Source organism: Elephantulus edwardii, unplaced genomic scaffold, assembly GCF_000299155.1.
Source record: "Elephantulus edwardii isolate Elephantulus edwardi_28Jun2011 unplaced genomic scaffold, EleEdw1.0 scaffold00005, whole genome shotgun sequence".
Classification (NCBI taxonomy): Eukaryota; Metazoa; Chordata; class Mammalia; order Macroscelidea; family Macroscelididae; genus Elephantulus; species Elephantulus edwardii.
This window is the reverse complement of record NW_006399755.1, coordinates 6,559,779-6,579,113: the sequence shown is the minus strand read 5'-3', so window position 1 is coordinate 6,579,113 and position 19,335 is coordinate 6,559,779. Positions and strand designations below refer to the sequence as shown.

Genomic DNA, 19,335 nt, shown 5'->3' with positions numbered 1-19,335 from the left:
TAAATTATTTGAGAAGCTGGACTCTATGCAGATGAAACAACTTTGCCTGCTGAAAGTGAGTAGAACTTGAAACACTTTCTGCAGAAGATCAAACACTGCAGCCTTCAATATGGATTGCATCTCAACATCAAGAAATCAAAAATTCTCACTATAGGACCAATAGGCGTCATCAGGACAAATGGAGGAAAAAACCTGAACTGTCAACAACATCATCCTACTTAGATTATAAACAAAACCAGCATTCAGGAGATCAGGTTATATATTGTACTGAGAAAGTCTGCAGTCAGGGACTTCTCCAAATTCTTGTGGATCAATGATGTTAGTTTGAGGACGAAGGTGTGACTGATTCAGACTATGGTCTTTTGAATCAGTTGCTTTGCATCTGAGAACTGGATAGTGAATAAGGATGGCAGAAGAAGAATCAATGCCTTTGAACTGAGGTGTTGGAGAAGAGCACTGTATATCCCATGGACTGCCAAATGAACAAACAGATATGTCTCGGAGAAGGAGAAGCCAGAGTGCTCCTTGGAGGCAAAGATGGCAAAGCTCTGTCTTATATACTTTGGGCATGTTGCTAGGAGAGGTTATTCTTGGAGAAAGATATCATGCTTGGAAAGATGGAGGGACAGCAAGGAGAAGAGCCTCAACCAGGTAGATTAACTCAGTGACTAGGACAAGGTTCAGATCTGTTGTTCATAGGGTTTCTATAAGTCATATTTGACTGGATGGCACGAACAACCACCACCACCAACTTTTGAAGTCTGAAACTGACCACACATGCAATCAGGATGCACTAATAATGAGTGATGACTGGAATGCAAAAGTTGAAAACAATGAATAAGAAATGGTAGTTGGAAAATATGGACTTGGTCACAGAAATGAGGCTGGAAGACGAATTATTAAACTTTGTACACTCAATGATTTATTCATCACAAATAGGACAAAAGGTGACTTTTACATGGACTTTCACCTGATGAATTGCACAGTAATCTGACCAACTACATCTGTGGTCAGAAGCTCAGTATCAATAGTCAAAACCAGGCCAGAAGCTGGGAACAGACCATCAATTACTCATGTGCAAGTTCAAGATAAAGCTGAAGATGATGAAAATAAGCCCACAAGAAACAAATCATGACCTCCAGTCTATCCCAACTGAATTGAAAAATAATTTTAAGAACAGATTTGAGGCATTGAACACTAATTGTCAAAGACCAAATGAGTTGTGGGACGACATAAACGGTATCATCCATGAAGAGAGCAAAAAATCAGTACAAAGAAGAGAAAGAAAAGACCAAAACGGATGTCAGGAGAGACTCTAAAAATTTCTCTAAATTATCAAGAAGCCCAAACCAAGGGAAGACGTACAGAAGTAAAAGAGATGAAAAGAAGATTTCAAAAGGGCAAAGAAGACAAAGTATTTTAACAGAATGTGCAGAGTTAGAGTCAGAGAATAAAAAGGTAAAAATTTTCTTTGCCTTTTTCAAGCTGAGAGAACGGGAAAAAAAAATTCAAGCCTTGAGTTGCAGTGCTGAACTATGCTATGGGCAAAATCTTGAATGACTTGGGGAACTCAAAAGACAATGTTACAGTGGGGCGGAGCGCAAACAATCTCTCAAGTGATCCTTAAAAAGCAAGGTAATATCTTATGTGGATCACATTTAAGAAACTGAAAGTTGAGGTAAAAGTAGGTGACATATAAACTCAGATTTTGAACATAAAGATTTCCGGTAAGGCGATTGGTTATTTCAATTGAGGGTGGCAGCATGAGTAAGTAGTATGTTTAATACTGGCAGTAACTAAGTTCTGCAAACATCTACTAAGCACAAGCTACATGCTAAGGGAGCTCTGCTGGCCCAGTGGTAAGAAGCTGTGCTGCAATCCCAAAGGCATGTGGTTTAAGCTTGCCATTTAGATGAAGCTCAGCTGGAGAAGGATGGGCAATCTCCCATGTGATTTACTGCCTCTGAAAAACAGCTGGAAGGTGAGCTACATGTTGGTTCCAACTTGATAACACACAACAACAACAATAATATAAGGTCTGAGATTCAGAAATACAGAACAACACAGCTCATTGTCCTGGAGTGGGAACCAACTTACAGCTGACTCTCCTGCAGGAGCCTCACACGAAAGGAGCCTGCCCTTCTTTTCCCCTTTGAGCAGTTGGTGGACTCCTTGAGGTGAGCGGGGCACCTCTGACTACACTACCAGAGCTAAGGCCTTGACAGTGGGTAACTACATGTATGACTACATTAATCCAGGCCAAAGAGACCAGAAAGCGCAGGCAGGATGGCTGAGGTGGGCCCTGGCCTAAAGAATATGCAGCACAGCTCTCTAGAGCCACCAGAGTTCCCCATATGACTTTAGGCTAATATTTAAATTTCTGGTAGTTCTTCATCTACACAACTTGTGTCTCAGTTCCTTCACTTATACTATTGAAAAATAAAGCAAGTATCTGGAACTAAAAAAAAAAAAAAGTGCTCTATTTACCCTCCTCTCGTTATTTATTCCTCACAAGCAACCTGGGTTGTAGGAATTCCCCTATTTTTTTCAGAAACAGAAACTTAGAGTATGTAGGTAATTTCTCAAGTTCACAAAGTTCATAGGGCAATCAGTCTGATGGTGTTTCAGTTTTCCCAGCCCTGTCCTCCTCACTTCTTATCCGTACCGGGTTTTCCCAGGGGGGCCCCAAGCTTGAGCTCCGATCCGGAAGCGTAAATTCCGGTGCCGACGTTTGGGTGCTGCCGCTGCTAGCGCCGGGCGGGCGTGGCCAGGCGGGGCGGGGCGGGCGTGAGGAGGGAAGTTGTCGAAGTTGGGGGAGACGCCCGCCCGGGCCTCGCCTCCGGCCGCTCCCTCCGCCTTCTCTCCGCCCCGAGCCCCCGTCGGCCCGTCCTTCCTTCCCCTCCTGTGCATGATGGAAACACCATGGCTGCGGTGGCCCAGCTCTCTCTGACACAGGTAACGCCGCCCGCCCATCCGCCGAGCTTGGCCGGCCAGTGCGCCGTCGGTGCGCGGCTCCTGGCCTGGGCCCTCCCTTCGCCGTCCTAAGGCTCGGCGACCTTAGCTTTTCCCCTGCTTGCGGGCCAGTGGCCGGCGTGTGTGAGCTTGTGAGTGACTGGGGGAGGGCGCCCTCCATCCCGGGCCGGCAGCTCCAGTGTGGGAGCCGGGACCCGCCCCGGGCCGGCGGCACCCCAGGCCCCGCCCCGTGCCCCCCGGCCTCCGCCGAGTGGACTGTCCCGCTGCCTCTGCTCAGCCCTTCGCACCCAGTCAGCTCAGTCACACAGGAAGTTTTCGTCTTTCAGGGCCAGACGCACCTTCAGGTGAGCTCGCCGTGAGCTCCGGATCAGCCCCCCGCGCGGGCTCAGCCCTTGTCCCGCAGGAAGCTCGGCGGGGCGGCGCGCCTCCCCAGGTTACCGTCCCCAGCCCAGCCCGACGCCCTGCGGCCCCGGGAAACCCGTCTGCCCCCTCGAAATCGACCTTTTCCCACCTAGGTTCAGCGAAAGCCCTCCTCTCCGCAGCAGTGTGCTCAGGCAGCCCGACTTGCCAATAAACCTCTTCCTCCTGAAGGGCTACTCACCTTGCTAATGCTTTCCTGAAGTCAGCTTCTTCCTCTGCCGCCTTCTTTCTAGGTCAGGGACACCGCCCCCCTCCCCTTTTTCAGTCTTTTCCTACTTCCTCTCCTACCCGGTGGGCTCTCACTTAACCGTTGCTCCAGCCAGTTAATAGGGAAAGACCTTAGTGCGTGGAACAACCCCAAAAGATCACTTTTCCTGGGAGATCGTCACCAAAACTTGTTCTCAAGATCCCACCTCTTGCCGTTTTTGCTTCTTTTAGAGTCCAGTCCTCTGGCTTCACAGTAAACATAGTATCAGCCAGGTTCCGTCCTCTCTGCAAACAAAGCCAATTATAAACTTTCCCAAGATGATGAGGTGCCAGGCGCTGGCTAGTACCCCGAAACTTCGCTGCTTCAAACTCACCCCATTTTCATCTCTTTAGCCTCTTTTCTGCAGGCTTGGTGACCACGTGCGTCCAGATCTGGGCCTGTCCTAGTCTTCCTGCATGCACAGTGGAATCTTCGCCCACCTTTGGCCTCTATGTAACAGTGCCTATAAGACTTTAAGGGCGTTCTGGTGGTGTAGTCCATAGGGACCTTTCTAGTGGTTGAAATCTACCAGCAACTCCATTGAAGAAAAATGGACAATATCCCATGTGATTTAGCTTCAGAAAACCCACTGAAGGTTCAGCTTTGAGTCTGTTCCTACTTGACAGCTGTGAATTCAGTTTAATTTATTAGGTTTTAACACAGATAATTTTTTTTACTCTTCTGGGCTAGGATCAAGAAATTTTGTGTTTCTTAGGAAGAAAAATGTGATGTATGTGTCCAGTATGTACTATTTTGTTTTTGTTTTGCAAGAAGAGTTGAACTGTTTTTGATAACAAGAGTAAATGGTGGAAAATGAAAAAAAAAAAAAAAGAAATTATGTGTTTCTTTCTAAAACAGAATTTTGAAAAAGTCTTTTTCCCACAAGTGAGATGTGCCTCAAGTGAAATAACCAACTTCTGTTTATAAGAGTTACTCAGTCTCTTAAGTAAAACCTGTTTATTTCCCACTTGAATTGGTAGTGCTCTGTTTTGACAAGCAGGTAAGAGAGAAGAGTTCTTTATTACCTGGACTCTTGGTTGTGAATTTCTTTGGAAGAGCCCTCTGGAAACTTAAATTTAAATGGCAATGTTGATTTCTGGGTGTTAACTTTCTGTGAGTCTAGTTAATGACTTGAATTAAACAAGATCCCTGTTGGCAGGCTGTTACTCTGGGTCTGCTGGCCAGTTCTGGCATGAGTTTTCCGCTCTGATAGTTTAGTTCATTTGAAGACTTTTCTAGAATTGCTTCTACTTGAGGCGTTATGTTATTTTCAGAGTTACACTGTGCATTTAGTTTCTATTTTTTATCATTTATCCCTTAGAGATTGTCGTCATGTCAGTTTTTAGTCCCATAAGTAATTGAAATATATTCTTGTGGTTATTATTTATAATGTACACTCAATAAATACAGAGTCAGGAGTAAATACTGTCTTAGTGTCTCCTGATGAAGAGATATGCTTTGATGATTCATTTATATTGGTGATTCAAGTAAGTCAATTTAGAATATTTTACTTTTTTAAATTTTTATTTTTATTAATTTTCATGAATGTTTACAGAGACTTTAGATTTCCATTCATTCATTGTTTCACTTTTCTCCCTGCCCAACCTCTCCCCCAGTTCACTCTTCTCTTTGAGAAGTAAAAGAAAAATTGTTATACAGTCCCTCCCCCCAAGTCCACTACATTATGCAGCCTTCGTTCTGGACTTCTGTCAGGACAATAATACCTAATCACATATCCCTTTTAAACAATTCTAACCCTCATCTGTTTCAGTGCAGTATACATAATTTATCCCATCTTTCTCACTCTCCCCCCAAGCTCTTTGTCAGTCCTGTTTTACAACAGTGGCACTATGCAGTATTTGTCCTTCTGTGACTGAGATATTTCACTCAGCATAATGTCCTCAAGGGACATTTTGTAAGATACTTCATGAGTTCCTGTTTTTCAATGCAGCATGGTATTCGCGTGTGAATATACCACAGCCTCTCTATCCATTCATTTGCTGATGGGCACTTAGGTTGTTTCCAACTCTTTGCTATTGTGAACAAAGCTGTGATAGACATGGGTGTACATATATCTGCTTGGGTGGCAGTTATGGTTTCTTTGGGGTATATTCCCAGTAGTGGAATTGCTGGGTCAAATGGTGTTTCTATTTGCAACTTTTTGAGAAAGCGCCATACAACTTTCCATAGTGGTTGCACCATTTTACACTCCCACCATCAGTGAATAGGGTTCTAGTTTCTCCACAACCTTACCAGCATTTGTTGCTTGCTGTTCTGTTAAATTTTGCTATTCTGACTGGGGTGAGATGATATCTTATACTTGTTTTGATTTGCATCTCTCTTAGAGCTAGGGATTTTGAACATTTCTTTATGTGTTTGTTTGCCATCTGAATGTCATCTTTGGTGAAGTGTCTGTTCATATCCTGTGCCCATTTTTCACTTGAGTTGTTTTCCTTTATCTTATTGTGGTGCTCAAGTATTTTACAAATTCTAGATATAACTCATCTGACATGTCATTACCAAGTATTTTTTCCAGTATGTGGCTTCCTTTTCTTTCCTGTTGGAGAAGTTTTTGGATGTGCATAGGGATTTGATTCTGAGGGTCCCATTCATCTATATTTTCCTCTCCTGGTTGTAGATAATATTTTACTTTTAAGACAATTAAAAGACAAAACTGTAGAGAGCTCTGGTGGCCAAGCTACGCTGCAATCCTGAAGATACACAGTTCGAATCCACTAGATGCTCCACTGGAGAAAGAGGAGCAATCTCCTGTGCTAGTCAGATCCGACTCGATGCCACACAAGAAGAAAAAAAGACAATAATGTGCAGTGATCTAATTAATGCCTACTAACTGAAAGGTGGGCATTTCAAACCAATCAGCTGTTCCAAAGGAGAAAAAGTTATCTGCACTTGTAAAGATTGTTGTTGTGATTGTTGTGTACAGTAGAGTTGGAACCTACTCATAGCTGACTCTCTGGCAGGTTTTCAGAGGCAATTCATTGCACGGTAATAGATGGCCTATTCTCCCATGGAGCCTCGAACTGTGTGCCTCCAGGACTGCAGCTCAGCTTCTTGCCATTATACCACCAGAGTAAAGGTTACAGTTTGAAAACTGTTTGATTAGTTTACGTAGTCTAGGATCAGAGTCCTGATTGACTCAGTGGCATGCAACAGTAAAAGAAAAGGTATATTCTAAAGGTGTGGAACAAAAAAATATTCCCTATTGATCCATTCTAATGTACTTCCTATTAACAATAAACTTTATAAATTTATTAATTTTAAAATTTAATTTGTGATTGTAAAAAATTTGTTTCATTTATTTGAGACACAAATAAATTTCAATAACAGTACAACTTGATTTCATATTCATTATTGATGTGCCTGTATTGCCCTCTGCCCAGTACTTACACATAGGCATATTGTGTGAGAGATCCTCCAGCCAGGAACATCTTTTAGTTCATCTCTTTATCTCCTTTCTTATCTGCAGGGAATTGATTAGTGAATGTTTGTTTTCTGTCAAGTCTTACATAATTGTATGAGAGACTGAAAATACTAAAGGACTGTGTAACAGGAAGATTAACAGACATTTAAGTCAGTTTCCCTGGTCACAAGATAATAAATGATGTGGAAACAAGTTTTTTCATTCAACAAATATTTCTTAAGTACCTGTTATGTGTAGGCAATGTGCAGGAATTGTATTTTTATAATTCTTTGCCCTTATCAATGAAACAAACTGACAGTTTGGGAAAAATATGACAGATTTTTAAATTTATGCCTTTTTCCACTTATTTTGCCTGGCAAAATACTTCTCTAGTTCTCCAACCCCTAAATAACCAAACTAAATTATCATGTCTTAGTTTCTAGAGATGATGGAACACAAGAGTAGTGAATCTTTACTTTTAGTCCGAGCTCTGCCAATTTTACAGCATTAGGTTGATTCCTTAGGCCACTGTTTTCTTAATTTAAAATTCATTTAACAGCTATTTTTTGATTATTCAATATGTGATAGGGATTATCTAGGCAGACACATTGGTAAACAAAACTGTTAACAGTTCTCGCCCCAATGGAATTTACATTCCAGCAAGGGAGTTAGCTAATATTTTAAATAATCATTTCATGTTAGAAGATACAGAATTTGTGACTTAAATTTTATAGTTGGTAAATTAAAGAGCCAGCATAGACCCTTTTTAAAAAAAATAAAGGACAAATTTTTCTGCTGTAGTTTGCAGTTCTTTCCCGTAGACAGCCATGCAGCCATTTTTGCCTGTTTATTGTATGTATTTCCAGTAATAACTGTGTATATGCAAATATGTGTGTGTATGTAGAGGGACCAGTTCTATTCTAATACACACACTTAGCATGACCGTTGATAGCCACGGGTGGTGGTATGATGTTTTGTATAAATATAAAATATATATTTATAGAATCATATATGTGTAGTGACTGGGATAATTGGGATGGGAGTGTCAGAGACAGTGCGATTGGCACAGGACAGAGCGGAGTTTAGGGCTGTTGTACATAGGGTCCCTATGAGTCACAAGCGACTCGACAGCACATAACAACAACACAACAATGTATTTTTTCACAGCTTCTTATTTACTTGGTGCTAAATTGATTTTGGAGATTGTTACATACCGGCATGTAACCGTCTTACTATTTTTAAAATTTGGGCATATTCACTCAAAAGGATACACTATAATTTATTTACTTAATTAAACACATACTGATGGACATTACTTTCCCTCTGATTCTTTTATTATTATCATCCAAAAAATTCCAATGATACTTCTGTCTTCATATTTAAGTAAGTATATAGATGATTTACTAGTGCATCTAATTGCAGGGCCAAAGAATATTTTGAATTTGGATATTCTTATACACCATTGAATCAAGTGTGACTGATGGCAGCCCCTGTTAAACAACAGATGTGAGCCTGTCCTATGCTTTGCCATTCTCACAGTCTCTAATATACTTGAGCCCATTGTTTCAGTCACTGTCTCAGTTCATCTCATTGAGGGTCTTCCTCTATTTCACTCATTCTCTACCTTTCTAAGCATGATGCCCTTTTCCAAGGACTGACCCCTCATAACATGCCTAGTGTGAGAGGGAGCTGCTAATTTGCTTCGAGAAAGATTGTACCAACAACGTTTGACATCCTTTTCAAAACTCTGTATCATTATCTGTTTTTGAGGTATTCTAAAACTTTTTGTTTTTTATCTGATGCATATCATTATTGCTATTTGCTGTTGAGTCAGAACCGACTTATAGTCGACTCAGTAGGTTTTCAGAGGGAGTAAATTGCATGGGAGGACACTGGTCATCTTTCTCCTGCAGAGCATCTGGTGGATTTGAACTATGCATCTTTTGGGTGACAGCTCGGATCCTTACCCAATAAACCATCAGAACTCCCTATCTGATATATAAGAAAGATATTTTAATGTGTACTTTTTTGGAGACAAAGGTAGGGAAGCTTCATCTTTCATACATTGAAAATGGAGCTAAGTGAGGCTATTCCTTGGAAAGAGACATTGTGCTTGGAAAGGTGGAGGGTCACTGAAGGAGAGGAGGATGTTCAATAAACTAGATTAACATGGTGACTTCAGCATTGGGTTCTAGTCTGTCAGATATAATGAAGATGGCACAGGATAGGGCAGGGTTGGGTTGGCTGCTCATAGGGATGCTATGAGTTGTACTCGACCAGACGTCACCTAACACCACCAATTACTTACTTACCAAGTACTGTGTAGGTACTGGAAATATAAAAAAATAAGGCCTAGTCAATGGAAAAATAACTACAAACAGACTTGCTTCTGTACAGAAGGACTAATGCTACCAGAGCAAAAATCACAGTGTAAGCATAGAGTTGAAGAACCTATTCCAAACTGTGTGTAGTTGTGGAAATAAACTCTGGGAAAGCTTCAGGAGCAAGGAGATTAGAGTTGTTTTAATGATGAAGTGGAAATTAAAAGGCACATTAGAGGAATGATGGGTACACATGTGTACACCTAATAACAACAACATTTTAATTCATTTCCGTAATTATGGGTTGTTGTTGTTGTTATGTGCCGTCGAGTCGCCTGCGACTCATAGCAACCCTTTGTACAACAGCCCTAAACTCTGCTCTGTCCTGTGCCAATCGCACTGTCTCCGACACTCCCATCCCAATTATCCCAGACACTGAATCAATCTACCTCATAGAGGGCCTTCCTCTCCTGCACCGTCCCTCTACCCTCCCAAGCATGATGTCCCTCTCTAAGGACCGGTCTCTCCTCACAACATGTCCAAAGTATAGGGAAGAATATAAATTTTTCTTTTTGTATAATCTGTTTGTTCTCCTTTTTCATAAACTTGTTTAGGACTTTCACCTGACTTGTTTGTTGGGGGGGAGATGTGTGTTTTTATCATTCTTATTATAAGTACTGTATAGTTAGGAACTGTGCCTTTACTTTATTCATTAAAATGTTTGTTTATGGCATATTTAAAGTATTATGTGGGACTGGTTAAGCTTTGTTTATTTAAATTTATTAATTTTTTTCCCTTAGAGGTTATGACAAATTTGGATTTTCAAGCTTCAGGATTCTTGTTAGGTGTTGTCAATCAGCTGCAACTCTGTGCCCTTGGCTACAACAGATCAAAGCCTTGCCTTATCATCTGCTGTCCTCACAATCTCCACTGTGTTTTAAGCCCATTGATGCAGTCACTGTGTCAGTCCATCTCTTTGAGGGTCATGTTCTTCTGTTAGTGACCATCTGTTTTTCCAAGTAGTGCTAGAGGCAGAATAATAGACCTACAACATTGATTCTACCTTTGTGATCTTGTCCAAGTTACTTAAACTGATATCCCTAGTAACTTGTTTGTATGATGGAAAGAAATTATCCTTATCTGTTAGACACACTGTAGTTAGGATATATGGACTAATGTGACATATATGTCACTTTCAGTAAATAGAAATTTTCTCTTGCTGTTTTTGTAGTTTTAGAATTTGTTAAAAGCTGGTCTTATACCCTGTTTTATGCGCTGTGCTTTTCTATCACATGAACTTTTGAGTGTTCTATACAAAAGTAAACCTTGCTGTTGGTAGAAGAAATTTATCTTTGTGATAAAATAATACTTTCAGGTGACTTGGAAATACAGTCAAAAGATTAAAAGTGAGGTTCTTTATTGTGATATTTTGTGGAAATGTATAAAGCCTATTGGGCTTTCATTCACTCATTCACATACATTTTCTTTCCTAACAGTTAAATTACAATGTAATCATACTTTTCTCACTTTATCTCTGTAATTCTCATCTCCTTCTATCCTTAGGTGCTGTTGACTCATAGCAACCCTGTCCACAATAAATAGATCAGAACCTTACTCTGTCCTACACCATCACCATGATCTTTCCTGTGCTTGAGCTCATTGTTACAGTTAGTACCATCTCCTTGAAGGTTGTCCTCTTTCTGACCTTTCCTAGCATGATTTCTTTTTCCAAAGACTGATCCCACCTGAGAAAATGCCAGAGTATACGAGATGTAGTTTCATTCTCCTTGCTGGTAAGGAGTGGTTGGACTTCCTCAAAGACAGATTTGTTCTTTTAGCAGTCCGTGATATATTCAGTACTCTTCACCAGCACCATAATTCAAAGGCTCAGTTCAAATTTAGATCAATTCTTTTATGGTTTTCTTATTCCTTGTCCAACTTTCAGATGCATAGGAAGAAAGTGAAAATGCCTTGGCTTCTATCAGGTATATCTTAGTCTTTAAACTAATGTCTTTGCTCTTCAGCAGTTTGGGAAGAGAGGTCCTGGATAGCAAATTTCCCCAATGCAACATGTTTTCTTTTTCTTGATTGCTGTTACCGTGGGTGTTAATTGTGGATCTACATAAAATGGAATAATTGAATTGATAACTTCAATCTTTTCTCCATCTTTCATGATGTTAGGGAGTGCTGCTAACCCAAAGTTAGGTGGTTCAAATCCCACTACCTACCCTGTGAGAGAAAGATAGGCATGCTCCTCCATCTTCATTTACAGCCTATAATAGCTAGTGGGCCAGCTAAGAATCCGTTCCTACTTAGCGGCAAACAACAATATCATAATGTTGCCTATAGGCCCAATGGTGTGGATTTTTTTTTCTTTGATGTTGAAATCTGACTCATTGAATGTAGTTTTTGATAATCTTTAGTAAGTGTTTCTACTGGCCCTATATTGTTTGTTATTCTGAGGAGTGAGCACTTCCCTGATAACATTGGTCAGTGTTCCCTACCTGTTGCTTTGGTGAAAACTGAGCCATACATAGTGGGTGAGTTTTGTTCCAGGGTCAAAGGATGACTAAAGGGCATAGTTTTTCTTTTTAAAACTTGTTTTTTTAAAATAATACTTTTAAATGAGTTGAAAGTATAATGAACAAAGTAAAAGTTGGGATCTCTAAAGTTTTTTAAAAATAGAATAAAGTTAGACAAGGAAAAAGAAACCTTACTTTCTCCCACTTAAGGCTGGAGATTTTGTAATGGGAATGTAATAGTACCAGAATTATTTCGTATCTGAGATAATCCAACTACTTATTCCTTGTAAATCTTCAATAATAATACAGATTTGACCCAGGACACTGGACAAGAACAGAATTTATTGAAGAATGTGTTACAATATTGACTAGGGATGATAGAAGGAGAATTGATGCCTTTGAGCTATGGTGCTGGAGAAGCATACTGACTACCATAGACTGCTACCAGAACAGACAGGTTCATCTGAGAGAGGGTGAAACCAGGCTGCTCCTTGGAGGCAAGGATTCTGAGGCTTCCTCTGACATACTTTGGACATGTTGCAAGGCAGGCCCAGTCCTTGGAGAGGGACATCATGCTTGGGAGGGTGGAAGAATAGCGCAAGAGAGGAAGACCCTCAGTGAGATGGATTGGACTGGGTTAATGGGAGTAGGTGTACCAGAGACGGTAAGTTTGGCACAGGATAGAGCAGGTTTCAGGTCTGTTGTACAAAGGATCGCTATGAGTTGCAAGCAACTTGATGGCACATAACCACAGCAACAACAACAACATATTGTTATGTGCCATCATGGCAGAATCACCTCATACTAACTCTCCATTATTTTCTTAGAGACTATGAATTCCTAGAAGATATCTTTCTTCCGCGGAGCTACTGGTAGATTCGAACTGTCTTCCTTTGGATTAGCAGTGCAGTTCCTTATGATTACATCACCAGAGTTACTTGTATTAGTATTGTTAAACATTGGCACTCTTGGGAACAGACAGTTCTTTATTGTTGGAGCTGTCCTATGCATTGTGGTGTTTAGCAGCAATCTTGTCCACAAGATGCAGTAGCCCTTTCCATAGTTAATGGCAATCAAAATAAATCCTAACTTTGCCAAATGTTTACAGGATGACAGAATTGCCCCATATAAAGAATTCAAATGTCGTTTCTGTCAGCTGGTTCAACTGGGAGAAAGATGGGCAGTCTCTTCCTGTGTGATTTATGTTGTTGTTATGTGTCGTCGAGTGGCTTGCAACTCATAGCGACTCTATGTACAACAGCCCTAAACTCTGCTCTGTCCTATGCCAGTCGCACTGTCTCCGACACTCCCATCCCGATTACCCTAGTCACTGAATCAATCCACCTCATAGAGGGCCTTCCCCTCCTGCACTGTCCCTCCACCCTCCCAAGCATGATATCCCTCTCCAAGGACCGGTCCCTCCTTACAACATGTCCAAAGTATGTTAGACGGAGCCTCAGAATCCTTGCCTCCAAGGAGCCGCCCGGCTTAACCCTTTCCAGGACAAATCTGTTTGTTTTCCTAGCAGTCCATGGTACCCTCAATACTCTTCTCCAGCACCACAGCTCAAAGGCATCAGTTCTCCTTCTTCCTCCTTAGTCACTATCCAACTCCCTGATGCATAACAAGTGATAGCACTTTAGTCTACAGAGAGACACCATTGCTTTTCAGTCCTTTGGCGAGGTCCCTAACAGCAGACTTTCCCATGGCAATACGCCTTTTAATTTCCTGGCTGCTGGTGCCAAGAGTGTTGACCATGGAGCCAAGTCTCCTTAAAACTTATGGAGTGTCAGCTTTGAGTTAGTTTTGACTTGATAGCAGTGAGAGGTTTTTTTGTTTGTTTTTTTAAAAGTAGAGTCACCACTGTCGAGTCAGATCCATAGCATACCCTCCAGTGAGTTTGTGTAGGCTGTGAACACACAGGAAAATGTCCCATTTTTCTTACACAAAGCATTTGGTATTTGGATTCAAATTGCCAGAGTGGTGTGGCCTTTCAGCTAGCAGAACAGTTCACTTATGGGTGTGGGTGTGTGGGTGGGTGTGTGTGTGTGTGTTTGTGATCTGATGACTTAGCAGTAAGGACTTGGACTGCCATCCCATGTTGTTACGTGCTTTTGCGTCTCCTGAGACTCATTGTGTCTGTATATACAGCAGTTCTGAACTCTGCCCTATCCCGAGCCAATGTCATTGACTCCAGCAGACCCAATCCCACTTCAACTGTTGCTGAGTCATTCTATCTCATCCTGGGTCTTCCTCTCCTGCATTATCTCTCCACCCTTTCTTTCTTTTTCTTCTTTTTTATTTTTTGTTGTTGTGTACCGTAGAATCTGATCCGACTGGCACTGGAGAAGATTGCCCCACCATCTACAGCGGAGCATCTAGTGGATTCGAACGGTGTGCCTGCCTTTGGCATTGCAGCACAGTTTCTTGCCACTTGGGCACCAGAGTTCCTTATCCCTCTATTAACCCTTCAAGCATGAAAGGACTGGTCCCTCCTGGCCACATACCCAGAGTATGTGAGATGGAGTCAAAATCTTTGACTTTAGAAAGCAACTTGATTTCACTGTCACCAGGAAGACCTGTTTCTTCTCCTGGCAGTCCATAATGTATTCAACACTCTTCTCCAACACCACAATTGAAAGGCATCAATTCTTTTATTGTCCTTAGTTATTGTCCAACTCTCTGATGCATATTAAGTAATTGTAAGACCATGGCCTTTATTGGGCACATCTTAGTCTCCAGACTGATATCATTGCTCTTTAGGATTCTACAGAGGTCCTTGACAGCTGACTTTACCAATGCAATTCATCTTTTGATTTCCTGACTGCTTGTGCCAAAAGTGTTTAGTTTGGAACCAAACAATCTGAAATTGTTAACAATCTCAATCTCTTTTCTGTCTATCATGAAGTTGCCAGTTGGTCCAGTGGTGAGAATCTTTGTCTTCTTGATATTGCGCTTCAGTCCATATTGAAGACTACCATCCTTGACTTTCTGTAGAAAATACTTAAGGTCCTCCTCAGTTTCAGCAAGAAAGGTTGTGTCATCTGCATAACATAGATTGTTGATGAATCTTCTTCCAATCCTAATGCCACATTCCTCCTCAAAGTCTAGCCTTCCAAATGATCTGTTCTGCATATAGATTGAAAAGGTATAGAGATAGGAAGCATCCTTGATGCAAACTTTTCCTGATCCTGAGCCCTGTAATGTTTTCCTGCTCTGTTCTGACTACTGCTTCCTAGTCCAAGTATAGTTTTTGCATGAGCACAATTAAGTGTTCTTGGATTTCCTTTCTCCTCAGCGTTATCTGTAATTTGTTGTGATCCACATAGTCAAATGCCTTTGCATAGTCAAGGAAACACAGATTCCTCTGGTATTCTCAGCTTTGGCCCAAGATCATCTAATGTTGGCTATGATGTCCCAACTACTACAGCCTTTTCTAAACCTAGCCTGCACATCTGGCAGTTCTCTGCTGATGTACTATTCTAGTTGTCTTTGGATAATCTTCAGCAGGATCTTGCTTGTGTGTAATATTAGTGATGCTGTGTGATAATTTCTGTACTCTGTCAGGTCCCCTTTCTTTGGAACGGGAATAAATACAGATTTAGATTCTTCCAGTCAGTTGACCAGGTAGTTGTCCTCCAGATTTCTTGGCATAACCTGATAAATGTGTCCCGGGTAGCATCTGTTTGCTGAAATATGTCAGTTGATAATTCCATTCCATCAATTCCTGGGACTTTGCTTTTTGCCATTTTCTTCAGAGCAGCTTGTTGTTCTTCCTTCATCACTAAAGGCTCTTGATCATATGTTCTTTCATGAAGTTTTTCTGTATCAGCCAATTCGTTTTAGTATAGTGCCTCTATACTCCTATCTTATTTTGATGCTTCCTGGGTCATTCAGCATCCTGTCCTCAGCATCCTTAAGCATTACAACTTGAGGCTTAAACTTGTTCTTCAGTTCCTTCAGCTTAAGAAATGCTTAGTGAGTTCATCCCTCCTTTTGACTTTCTGACTCCAGCTCCTTACACATTTCATTATAATACTTTGCTTTGTCTTCCCGAGCTGTCCTTTGAAAGTTTCTGTTCAGCTCCTTGACCTCTTAATTTCCTCCCTTTGCTTTGGCTTTTCAGCCTATATTGCAGTGTTCATAGTCTCTCCATCCACCAGCTGCTACAATTGATTCTGACTCAGTGAGACCTAACAACAACAGTTGTGTTAAGGAAGCTATGGTGGCCTAGTCCTTAGGGAGTTTCACTGTTAACCCAAAGGTACCACCCTCTCTGGCAGTTTGAATCTACCAGTGTCTCAGAGAAAGATGGGCAGTCTCCTCTTGTTAAGATTTGTTGTTATTGTTAGGTACCATTGAGTTGAATACGACTCATAGCAGCCCTGTGAACAACAGATCTGAACCCTGTCCTGTTTTGTGCTGTCCTCATCATTTCACACATACTTGAGCCAGCACTGCAGTCACTGCATTAGTCTATCTGATTGAGCGTTGTCTTTTCCTTTGCTGACCCTCCATCTTTCAAAGCGTGATGTTCCCCTCAAAGAAATAGCCTCTCCTAAAAACATGCACAAAATATGTGAGACAAAACTTTATCACCTTTGCCTCTAAGGAGCATTCTGTGTCATTCCACCTGTTTGAGGGTTCTCCTTTCCTTCACCGACCCTCTGCCTTCCTAAGCATGATGTCCCTGTCCAAGGGATAGCCTCTCTTAGTAACATGTGTGAAGTATGTGAGGTGAAGCTTTATCATCTTGGCCTCCAAGGAGTACTCTGCCTGCACTTTCTCAAAGACATATCTATTTGCTCTTTTTGGCAGTCCATGGGATGTTCACTACTCTTCTTTCAACACCACAGCTCAGAGACATCAATTCTTCTGTCATCCTTATTCATTCTCTAGCTCTTAGATGCATAGGAAGTGGTCAGAAAGACCATGTCATGAATCAGAAGCACCTTAGTCCTCAAACTGACGTCATTACTCCTCAGTAATTTGGAGAGGTCCCTGACTGCAGACTTTCCCAGTGCAATCTGTTTCCTGAATTCCTGACTGCTGATACCAAGGATGTTGAGTGTGGATCCGATTAAGAAGAAGCTGTTGACAGTTTCAATCTTTTATCCATCTATCATGATGTTGCTTATAGGTCCAGTGGTAAGAATTTTTGGTTTCTTGACATTGAGATGCAATCCATATTGAAGACTGTATAATTTGATCTTCTGCAACAAGTGCTTCAAGTCCTCCTTACTTTCAGTAAGCAAGGTATCTGCATAATGCAGGTTATTGATGAGTCTTCCTCCGATCTTGATGCCACATTCTTCATAAAGTCTAGCATCTCGAATACTTGGCTCACCATACAGATTTAGTAAGTATGGAGAGAGAATATAACCTTGACACACTCCTTTCTTGATTTTAAACCACATAGTATTCTCTTGCTCTGTTTGCACAACAGCCTCTTGGTCTAGGTATAGATTTCGCATAAGCACAATTAAGTGTTCTGGGATTCCCATTTTTCTCTGTGTTAGCTATAACTTGTTATGACCCATACATTCATATACTTTTGCTTAGTAAAAAATCCTGCAAAAAAGGTAATTGCAAATAATTAGGATCTTGATAGATAAATGATATCCCTAAAACAAATAACTGTCAATTTGACTTGGACTCACTGGATTAGAACTACTCCCAAGGGTTCCCAACTCCCAAGGGTTCCCAAGACTGTAAATCTTTATGAAAGCTGTTGTATCTTTCTTCTCTAGATCACTTTGTTAGTTCAAACTACCAACCTTTCGGTTAGCAGCCAAATAGAGGTCCAAACTGTAGATCACTGATACCAAATATTATTTGTAACTCTGTTCTATTTTGTATTCTGTAGGTTTGGTACAGTTTTATATAGGTATGTGTATATTAAAAATATAAAACCTAAATGCATTAAAAATGCTTCCGTAATTGTTATTATTCCTATGTTAATTTAGGAAACATTTAGTAAATTTCTCCTGTGTGTTGCCAGTATGCTAGGTGTTCGACATGTTCGTCGTTGTTGTGTGCTGTTGAGTCACCTGCAACTCATAATGACCCTGTGTACAACAGCTTTAAACCCTTCCTTGTCTGGAGCCAGTCTCATTGATTCCAATACACCTACCCCCATTGCCCCAGTCACTGTATCAATCCATCTCCTCCGGGATGTTCCTCTCCTGTGCTGTCCCTCCACCCTTCCAAGCATAATGTCCTTCTGTAAGGACTGATCCGTCCTGGCCATGTACCCAAATTATGTGAGACTGAGCTTCAAAATCCTAGTCTCCACACAGAAACTTGGTTCCACCCTCTACAAGACAGACCTATTTGTTTTCTTGGAGGTCCATGGTATGTTCAGGACTCTTCTCCAACACGACAACTCAAAGGCATTGATTCTTCTTCTGTCATCCTTAGTCATTGTCCACCTCTCTGATGCATAGCAAGTAATTGTGCAGACCATGACCTGCCTGTATCAGGCACACCTTAGTCTCCAGACTGACATCATTGCATTTTAGTACTCTAGAGAGGTCCCTGACAGCAGATTTTCCCAGTGCATGTCATCTTGATTTCCTGTCTGCTGGTGCCAAGAGTGTTGATTGTGGAGCCGAGAGCAAGCTGTAATTGTTAACAACCTTAATCTCTTCTCCATCTGTCATGGTGCTGCCAGTTGGCCCAGTAGTGAGAATCTTTGTCTTCTTGATGTTGAATTTCAATCCATATTGAAGACAATAGTCCTTGACATTCTTCAGCAAGCACGTCAGGTCCTCCAGAGTTTCAGCAAGGAAGAGTGTGACATCTGCATAACATTAGATGCCACATTCCTCTTCATAAAGTCTAGCTTCCGGAATGATCTATTCTGCAGTTAGATTGAAAAATTATGGTGACAGAATGCATCCCTGACAAACTCCTTTCCTGATTTTCTTTTTTTTTCCCCCCTGATTTTGAACCTTGTAGTATTTTCTTGCTTTGTTCTGAGGATTGCTTCCTGGTCCAAGTATAAATTTCCCATAAGCACAATCAAGTGTTCTGTTATTCCTGTTTTACAAAGAAGGCTTCCCTTGTTCTGAAGTAGATTTTAGTTCTGCATAAACAGACTGCAGTGAGAATGATAGAGGCACTGAATGGATGCTGTGGGATCCAATGTATGATTGGGAACTGTGACAAGCGTGCTCCTGGGCGGAAGGGAAGCCTGAAAGTGGTGCACAAGGAAGTCACCTCAGATAACAACTAAGAGGCGTCTTTCAAAGGTACCCAGGGAATTCTGGCGGAAAACATAATCTACACAGGAGTTCTACAGGACACGTCACCTTCCCTTGGAGACAGCACAACTAAACTTAAGAGACACTGGTCAAAAGAAAAAATGTCAGCAGTCTACGTTTTTGGAATCACAGAAGCCAAGAAAGCTTAAGATACAAGCTGTCAGAT

The 19,335-nt window shown here is 41.2% G+C and overlaps 1 protein-coding gene across 1 annotated transcript in view; it reads left to right on the top strand.

Annotated features, from left to right (window-relative positions):
• Positions 1–2,888: 2,888 nt before the first annotated feature.
• Positions 2,889–19,335, top strand: part of EPS15 (epidermal growth factor receptor pathway substrate 15) — a 193,335-nt gene continuing 176,888 nt past the window's right edge. The window contains exon 1 of the mRNA XM_006879667.1: positions 2,889–2,955. Within this exon, the coding sequence (XP_006879729.1) occupies positions 2,923–2,955 (33 nt within the window). The 5' untranslated portion in view covers positions 2,889–2,922. The remainder of the gene's footprint in view (positions 2,956–19,335) is intronic.